Source organism: Trachurus japonicus, chromosome 21 (genome assembly GCF_045865225.1).
Source record: "Trachurus japonicus isolate A0001 chromosome 21, Traja_1.0".
NCBI classification, from domain to species: Eukaryota; Metazoa; Chordata; class Actinopteri; order Carangiformes; family Carangidae; genus Trachurus; species Trachurus japonicus.
This window is the reverse complement of record NC_140927.1, coordinates 37,421,148-37,430,741: the sequence shown is the minus strand read 5'-3', so window position 1 is coordinate 37,430,741 and position 9,594 is coordinate 37,421,148. Positions and strand designations below refer to the sequence as shown.

The 9,594-nt window shown below is 42.0% G+C and overlaps 1 protein-coding gene across 1 annotated transcript; it reads right to left on the bottom strand.

Moving 5' to 3' along the window:
• Positions 1-3,127: 3,127 nt before the first annotated feature.
• LOC146965765 (E3 ubiquitin-protein ligase TRIM35-like) lies at positions 3,128-7,634 on the bottom strand. The gene is made up of 3 exons (XM_085765987.1): positions 7,227-7,634; positions 4,901-4,948; positions 3,128-3,220 (listed from the first exon to the last, which is right to left on the bottom strand). The coding sequence occupies exons 1-3, from the start codon at positions 7,526-7,528 to the stop codon at positions 3,166-3,168; spliced, it is 405 nt and encodes a 134-aa protein (XP_085622113.1). The 5' UTR covers positions 7,529-7,634; the 3' UTR covers positions 3,128-3,165.
• Between the last annotated feature and the right edge of the window lie 1,960 nt (positions 7,635-9,594).

Genomic DNA, 9,594 nt, shown 5'->3' with positions numbered 1-9,594 from the left:
AGCCCTCAAGGGTCGATCTCACCAAGTTCACTTCAGCTGTTTGGAGAAATGGAACAGCCCTTATGATGGCGGCGGGGATTCCCCCGAGGGCAAGTGAGCGAGGGCGACTCAACCTGCTTTTGGAATGCAGCCCCTATACGGACCTTAAAGCCTTTGGAAACATCACTTTAAAGCTATCAGTAAGTGATCCGGTGGTTTTGTCTAACTTCCTGTCAGCAGATGGAGTTAGCAGCCCCCGCCCTCGTCATGGATCTATTGGTCCTCGTCCCTACGTCACCACATTCAGGCGCATCCCTTGGCTGCACACACAGAGAGGACTGCCCCTTTATGCCGTTCTCTCTCCTCATTGGATAAAGGTTGTAGGATACAAGGAAAGTTTTCTCCTGGGCTCAGAGCAGAGCAGAGTGACTGACAGACCCGTGTTTCAGACCAAACACTCTATAGAAGTGATTGCTGTCGGAAGATACAACTATTTAAGACTTAGATTAACACAAACATTATGCTAACTTCTGCTTTAAATAGTAAAAATGCTTATATTATATCAAAGTCAAGTGCCTCATTAAGCATCCTGAGTGACAATAACTATTCATAAGTATTAGAAAACCTGGTTTAAAAACAGCTCATTTTGCTGTTTAGGCCACTGGTCAGGACAGTGTGGGCGTGGCAGATAACTCTATGATTGACAGCTCCCTCGTTTTGATTGACAGCTGGCTCCGCTCACTTCAAACAATGTCATAGCAACACGGCAATGGCGACCATTAAAAAAAAAAAAACGTCCTCACTGCAGGATGTGCATCGATTGATGCTAGTTAGCCAGCTAACTAGACTACTAAATGTTAGGTGGAAAACAAGAAAAGGACTCAGTGACTCTTGTTGCAAAGGCTCATTTTCCGCTTGATCCATGATGATTAAAGCAGAAGTAAGTGATATTTTTGTGTTAATCTAAGTCTTAAATAGTTGTATCTTCCGACAGCAATCACTTCTATAGAGTGTTTGGTCTGAAACACGGGTCTGTCAGTCCCTCTGCTCTGCTCTGAGCCCAGGAGAAAACTTTCCTTGTATCCTACAACCTTTATCCAATGAGGAGAGAGAACGGCATAAAGGGGCAGTCCTCTCTGTGTGTGCAGCCAAGGGATGCGCCTGAATGTGGTGACGTAGGGACGAGGACCAATAGATCCATGACGAGGGCGGGGGCTGCTAACTCCATCTGCTGACAAGATGTTATGGTGCGTTCAAGACAACTCGTAACTCGTATTTTTCCGACCCGTGAACTCGTACCAGTTCGATCTGGTACGAGTTCACGGGTCAGAAGTTACGAGTGGCCGTTATAGTGACTTTCACAGGTAAAACAGGTCGGAGAAACACGAGTGGGTTGCCTGGAACGCTACAAAGTCGTAAGTCGTGACTTGAAGCTGTAATTTACGGTTTCAAAAGCCTGCCTGGAACGCAGCATTAACCAAAACGACCGGACCACTTACTTCTGCTTTAATTTACAGAAAAACAGAAATGCATGGTGAAAGTAACATATTGCTAACATTTTAGAGATCCAAACTTCACAAACAATTTTCATAATTCTGATTAAATTATGAATATTGCACTGACATTAGTGTGTATAACTATAACCCTGCCCCCCACCTCTAAAGTTAAGCAAGCCAATCACTATACAGAGTGACTCCAGTCAGACGGGGTTGGGCTGCTGTCTGCTTCAAGGGGGACAGCCAGTTGCGTTCGCCTCCCTAACACATAAAATCTAATTGTACTGGATTACATTTTTAAAGTAACCCTCCCAACCCTGGTTACCTGCTGCTACCTGCTGCCTCCTCAACAGGTCTAGGACCTGTATGTAACTGGAATGGGATGTTTGCTGTGTGTTCAGTACCTGTCTTTGAATGACCGGAGTTCTTCCTGCAATCTTTTACTAGCAGATCTGTGAGGTTAAATATACACAACATGTGAAAAAACATCTTAAAGAATCACTCTGATCCACTCCAATAGCAGCTACAGGCTCAAACAGCTGAGTCAGCACCACATTGACACCACTTTAACATTACGTTCAGAGCTGGATGAAGGTGAGAACTACTTAGTAGTTGTCAGACTGAGTCCATGTGGTGTAGGTTACACACTGTGGTGGATTTAAAATCTGGTCTATGTATCTTTAAAGGTCTTTTAAGAAATATATCTACCTCTCCTTGTTAAGTTGCTCTTTGTAACGTTCTTCCATCTCACCAAACCTGTTAAAAACATAAAGTTAACACTTTATTATCGACTGATTCCAGATCTGTGGAGTAAAAATACATCATTTGAAAAAAGTTTCATGCTGTTATTGAGCAAAAAACTGTCAAAGGGTCAAAACCTAATTTAAAAGAAAGATTATAAAAATATTTACACTTGTAGCGCCGCATTATGTAATAATGTCATACATTCTCACCTCATGATGTAATAACGCCGCATTGTGTATTAATCTGCCACAATTTGTAATAAAATCCTTGAACACAATTTGTAATACACTTTGCTACATTTTGTAAAAAGTTGTTACATAATGCATCAAAATATTACAAAATGCGGTGTTGCACTTTTTAATGAAGAAAATGTAATACTTTGGTGAAAACGTATTACAGAATATGGCAAAGTTTGTTACACATTGCGTTCAAGGGTTTTATTAGAAAATGTGGCAGATTAATACAAAATGCAGTGTTATTACATCATGAGGTGAAAATATATAACATTATTACATAATGTGGCGCTATAACTCTGCTGTTTATGAAATTCTTTCATCTCAGACACTCTGTGTTTTTCAAACAGCACCAGAAAATGGGTTAGTTAAGTGAGGACTGGAGCACACATTCACAATGAATGAATCTGTGACATTCAGTACATTCTGTGCACTGAATGTCTTTAAAATGTTTTAGACAAACAGCAGTTACTTTTTAAAATATGCTTGGCTTAAACTGCAGGTGCTGAAAAGACCGTATCAGATGATTCATCAGCAAAAGCTGAGGTAGGAAAGTGAAGTAGGACTGGTTTGAAGTATTAATGCTGGTCTGGCACCAGAAATGATCAGGAAGTGTTTTTGTTCCTCTGCTCTACTTGTCTGGAGGGTTAGCTGCTGCCACCTCAACAGGTCTAGGACCTGTATGTAACTGGAATGGGATGTTTGCTGTGTGTTCAGTACCTGTCTTTGAATGACCGGAGTTCTTCCTGCAATCTTTTACTAGCAGATCTGTGAGGTTAAATATACACAACATGTGAAAAAACATCTTAAAGAATCACTCTGATCCACTCCAATAGCAGCTACAGGCTCAAACAGCTGAGTCAGCACCACACTGACACCACTTTAACATTACGTTCAGAGCTGGATGAAGGTGAGAACTACTTAGTAGTTGTCAGACTGAGTCCATGTGGTGTAGGTTACACACTGTGGTGGATTTAAAATCTGGTCTATGCATCTTTAAAGGTCTTTTAAGAAATATATCTACCTCTCCTTGTTAAGTTGCTCTTTGTAACGTTCTTCCATCTCACCAAACCTGTTAAAAACATAAAGTTAACACTTTATTATCGACTGATTCCAGATCTGTGGAGTAAAAATACATCATTTGAAAAAAGTTTCATGCTGTTATTGAGCAAAAAACTGTCAAAGGGTCAAAACCTAATTTAAAAGAAAGATTATAAAAATATTTACACTTGTAGCGCCGCATTATGTAATAATGTCATACATTCTCACCTCATGATGTAATAACGCCGCATTGTGTATTAATCTGCCACAATTTGTAATAAAATCCTTGAACACAATTTGTAATACACTTTGCTACATTTTGTAAAAAGTTGTTACATAATGCATCAAAATATTACAAAATGCGGTGTTGCACTTTTTAATGAAGAAAATGTAATACTTTGGTGAAAACGTATTACAGAATATGGCAAAGTTTGTTACACATTGCGTTCAAGGGTTTTATTAGAAAATGTGGTAGATTAATACAAAATGCAGTGTTATTACATCATGAGGTGAAAATATAGAACATTATTACATAATGTGGCCCTATAACTCTGCTGTTTATGAAATTCTTTCATCTCAGACACTCTGTGTTTTTCAAACAGCACCAGAAAATGGGTTAGTTAAGTGAGGACTGGAGCACACATTCACAATGAATGAATCTGTGACATTCAGTACATTCTGTGCACTGAATGTCTTTAAAATGTTTTAGACAAACAGCAGTTACTTTTTAAAATATGCTTGGCTTAAACTGCAGGTGCTGAAAAGACCGTATCAGATGATTCATCAGCAAAAGCTGAGGTAGGAAAGTGAAGTAGGACTGGACTGTTGATTTGGTTTGAAGTATTAATGCTGGTCTGGCACCAGAAATGATCAGGAAGTGTTTTTGTTCCTCTGCTCTACTTGTCTGGAGGGTTAGCTGCTGCCACCTCAACAGGTCTAGGACCTGTATGTAACTGGAATGGGATGTTTGCTGTGTGGTCAGTACCTGTCTTTGAGTGACTGGAGTTCTTCCTCTTTTGCTTTGCAAGCAGATCTGTGAGGTTAAATATACAACATGTGAAAAACATCTTGTTCTGCTGTTGCACAGTAATGAAGCATCTGTGAGATAAATGATCTAGAATAAACACTTTTCACTAATTGAACATTGGAGTACTATGAGCACATCACTGGTTTCAGTGGAACAATGGGAACATCTTAAAGATTCACTCTGATCCAATAGCAGCTACAGCCTCCAACAGCTGAGTCAGCACCACACTGACACCACTTTAACATTACGTTCAGAGCTGGATGAAGGTGAGAACTACTTAGTAGTTGTCAGACTGAGTCCATGTGGTGTAGCTTACACACTGTGGTGGATTTAAAACCTGTTCTATGCATCTTTAAATGTCTTTAAAGAAATATATCTACCTCTCCTTGTTAAGTTCCTTTTTGTAATCTTCCTCCATCTTAGCAAACCTGTTAAAAACATAAAGTTAACACTTTATTATCGACTGATTCCAGATCTGTGGAGTAAAAATACATCATCTGAAAAAAGTTTCATGCTGTCATTGAACAAAACATCAGACTTTCTCCTCTCAAACTGCCTCAGCGTGTTGCAAGGTCACTTCGACACCTTTGACACCAAAATGAGCAACTCTAAACATAAGAATAGTGGTGGACAAACTCCAGTTGCAACTCGAGCCAGCACTAGCATAGCTAGCAAACTCTCGGCCATGGCAGCTAACGTAGCCCCTGCTAACGTCAATTGCAAAGTTGCTAACGCTAATGCTAATGTTGGCCGGCCTGCCCGGGGAGATGCTAGTGACACAATCTCCATGTCGCAGCTGGTAACCGAGCTTGCGAAGCAGAGAGAGGGTTTGAAGGATGATGTCTCTGGGCTAATTCAAGAGTCTCTGAAACCACTTCAGTCAGCCATGGATGCTCTCCGGGATACGGTCGGTTCGTTCCAGACCCGCCTTACTGCCACGGAAACATCGCCAGGGAGAACTTTGAACAACTGACAGCAGCCAAAGCCACAATTCAATCTCTCCAAACCCAGAATCAAACACTGTGGGATCGTGTAGACAACATGGAAAACAGATCACGCAGATCCAACTTGAGAATAGTGAACATCCCGGAGGGCAGCGAGAATGGTAAAGACCCGGTTAAGTTTATTTCTGAGCTCTTGGCGGAGTGTATGGGCCCTGATGTGTTCACTGATCCGCCTGAACTGGAGCGGGCACACCGGTCACTTGGTCCAAAGCCAAAAGAGGGGAAACCAGCAAGACCATTGGTCGTGTGCTTTCTTCGCTTTCAGCAGAAAGAGGCAGCCCTATGGTGGAACCATGTGGTAAACTATCAGGGGACAACTCTGAGGTTTTACCCCGACCTGAACTCCGCACTGGCGAGGAAACGAGCAGCTTACAACGAGGTGAAACGGGCTCTCTTCCAGAAGGGAATTCGGTTCCGTCTGATATATCCGGCCCGCCTGGTGGTTACTTTTGAGGAGCAGACGTTCACCTTCGAGTCACCTGAAGACGCCCAGGAATTTTACAACCGCCGGGTAATAAAGGAGTGAAGAAAAAAAAAAGAAGAAGAAGTCTGCGACTCTACACTAGGCACTGGACTTAACTAACTGGACTTTACACAAACAATACTCACACTGGCTCTCATCGGTGGACTCAGGTATCCTTTTCAGTAGGATTTTTTGTTTTGTTTGTTTCTTCTATTGCTGTTCATGGTTATTTCATGCACAAGAGTTGAATTAATCTGTGTGGCATGGAAATATTATTACTCTGAAATCCCCCCTTAAGTAAACAATTTAATACCTGATGCTAGGGTAAAGCCCATCTATATTTGTTTTTGCTCTAAGTGTCATATGTTCTTTAATATAATTTATTTTATCCTGATAACTTAATTAGCCATACGTTTAAATAGTGATGTTATTACTTTTGCACATAATGATTGGCAGTACCGTGAGTGAAAGTAGAGTTAATCAAGATACACTCCTCGAAGAACAGGGGAGATATGGTGAGCCTGCAGTTTTCCTCAGTTGGGGAGGCAAACATAGGCATTGATTTTATTTTGCTTTATTATGTTCAGTTGTTGTCGTGGATAATTGGGGGTTCTGTTTCAATTTCAAATCCATTTCAACTATTTTATTAACTTGCACTTATATCATTTTACTATGTATTTTTAAGTGGAAGCTCTTTCTCTACTCTTTGGAGTGAATGCAGGGCTGTGGTGCAGCAGATCATGTATTTCGACAAATATTACTGATAGATCTATTAGACCATGAACAGGACAGGAAAGTAATCAGAGTACAGGAGGGACAAATGTAAGATTTATTTCATGGAATGTCAAGGGTTTGAATGGACCTGTAAAGCGAGCTAGAATATTTGCACATCTTAAACTTTTAAAATGTGAAGTTGCTTTTCTGATAGAAACACATTTAATGGTCAAGGACCAAATCAGATTTAAAAAAGCGTGGGTTGGCCAAATTTTTTCATTTAAGTTTCAATTCCAGGTCACGTGGTGCAGCAATCATAATCCATAAAAAACCACTCTTCAATGTCACAAACGTTATATCTGACCCTCATGGCCATTTTATAATCGTCATCACAAACCTGTACTCCTGGTTAATGTATATGCAACCAACTGGGACGATGAGAAATTCATAAAAAAGGTTATCTCATCTATACCTGATTTAAATTCACGCTTAATTTTCGGTTAGGAAATGAAGAAATAACCAAACCTCTCTGGATAGGGGACCATGTCCTTCATCTTGGTCCAGATGTTGAAGGCCAGGTTGTCCAGGTGTTTGGCCTGGTCTATCAGAGCTCCTGAGTCCAGCTGTGGATCCTCCAGCAGGGGGCGCTGCTGGACTCTTTCCACTGCAGCCTTGTAGTTGAGCAGGAATGAGACGTCTTCAGCTCTCAGCTCGTCCTCTGTGGCTCTGACTGTGTGTGAAAGAGCTGCTATCTCTCTGCTCAGAGCCTCCATCTTCTCCTTCATCCTCTGACTCTTCTGCTCCTCTTCCTCCCTCAGTGCAGCCATCCTGGCCTCCTCTTCCTCTTCTAGAAACTGGTGAAGCTTCTTAAACTGCTCCTTAATCTGCCTCTCTGTGTCTCGAGCCTGGACCTTAATGTGTTCTGCTGTTTGACCAAACTTCACTTGAACTTCTTTAAAACCCTTTAACTTCTTCTTTAAGGGCTCCAGAGTTTCCTCAAGTTCCTTCTTGAGTTTTGAAGCAGCTTCATTGATGGGTCTGATTCTGTGGTTGGTGTGTGTTTCTGAATGGAGACAGACAACACACACTGGCTGCTGATGGTCCAGACAGAAGAGTCTGAGTTTCTCAGAGTGCAGACTGCAGAGAGCCTCTGAAGATCTCTGCTCTCTCTCCTCTTTCTGCTCTTTCTCCTCTCTCTGCTGTAAGAAGCTCTCACACAGGTTCTTCAACACCAGGTTACAAGGTGGTTCTTCATTTAAAAATCTTCTCTTACAAACTGGACACAGTTGATCTCGTTTCTCTCTCCACCATCTCTTCAGACAGTCTTTACAGAAGCTGTGGCTGCAGGACAGAACAACAGGATCTCTGAAGACCTCCGTACAGACCGGACAGCTGAGATCCTCCTCTAATCTGGACGCCATTTAGTCTGTGAGTGAAGCTGAAAACACAGCAGACAGGAAGTAGAGTCAGTCATGGCTCCCCTCCCTCCTCTACTGACTTGACTGAAGTTTACTGTGACTCTGAGTCCAGGTTTTAGTCAAACTCACCTTCAGTGTGTGGAGTGTCAGCAGGTTGAAGCAGCAGCGTTGTAGCTGGACTCACTCACAAGAAGTTGTTGGTTTGGTCTGAAGCTGAATCTGATCGTCTCTTCTTCAGTCTGCAGCTCTGGGACTGACAAGCCCAAAATCTGTTTCCTGGTTTGTTTAAGGTGAGCCAGGTGAGGAGGCGGAGTCTTGTCCAACATGTAAAACAGGTTGAGTTTCATTCCAGACCTTGCATTCACTGCTGAAAACACTCTGTGCAGCAGGTCAGTTTAGTTTGTGAATTATTTAAGCAATATATCACAACAGGTTGTTATATACACTCATACCACAGCTAAGAAAACGGTCTTTGCTATTCACCTTATTCTCCAGGGTAACCAGTCACTCATTGTGTTTCCATCCACCTTTTCTTATTCGCATTTTAAAAAATTGCGAAAACAATACTTGGATGGAAAAGCCAGAAATTCGAAAAAAGGTAAATTCACAAAAATGTTTTTATGCTTTTGTCAGAGTTTGTGGGTGAAGTGCTGCTGGACAACGACTTCCCAAAAGTCCTTCACCTGGTGAAGCGGTCTCTCTCTAGCAAACTCCGACATCACTCGTAACATTAATTGAACTATTCATTAATTTGACCTTTAGATTAGATTAGATTTCTTTATTTGTACCCGCAGGTAAATTTGGCTCGCAGTGAGACATTCATACAAAACAAATACAATAAATAAAAGACAGTAAAATACTTCTATGTGGCAAGGTGAAGAGGGCCCGGGCGGGCTTCGAACCCCAGACTCCTGGGTAACAGTCATGCGCGCTCACCACTTGGCCAAACGGGAAGAAAAGAGCTACTCGGAGTGAGGCGAAATTCACTGGAATCTCTTGAATGACGTCATCAGAGCGATCTGTTGGATTGTTTCAAACTGACGAGCGACTGCAGATGAGTGACAGAGCGGTTTCTTTGGAGCAACAGCGACAAAAGTAAAAGGTCTGGTGTGAACGCACCTTAACTAGCGATAATTCTCAGCCTAAACCCAGCCGAAAAGAAAAGAAAAAAGGAATTTGTCTTTGTCGTAATGGCAGCGACCGGCGACTATGTATTTACTGCGGTATGTTTTGATGTTCCTGTTGGTAAGTTTCACCCGCTCCCCACACGTCCCTGGCAGCTGGTGAGCATTGACCTGTTCAGCTACGCAAGGCAGGACTTCCTGCTCATGGTGGATCACTATTCTGACTTCTGGGAGATTGATCTACTCCCAGACCTGACAGCAGAAACGACGATCCGACGGTGCAAGGCGCAGTTTGCACGGTACGGCATCCCTGACCGGGTCATTTCCAACTGTGGAGGTCAGTTTGACTGT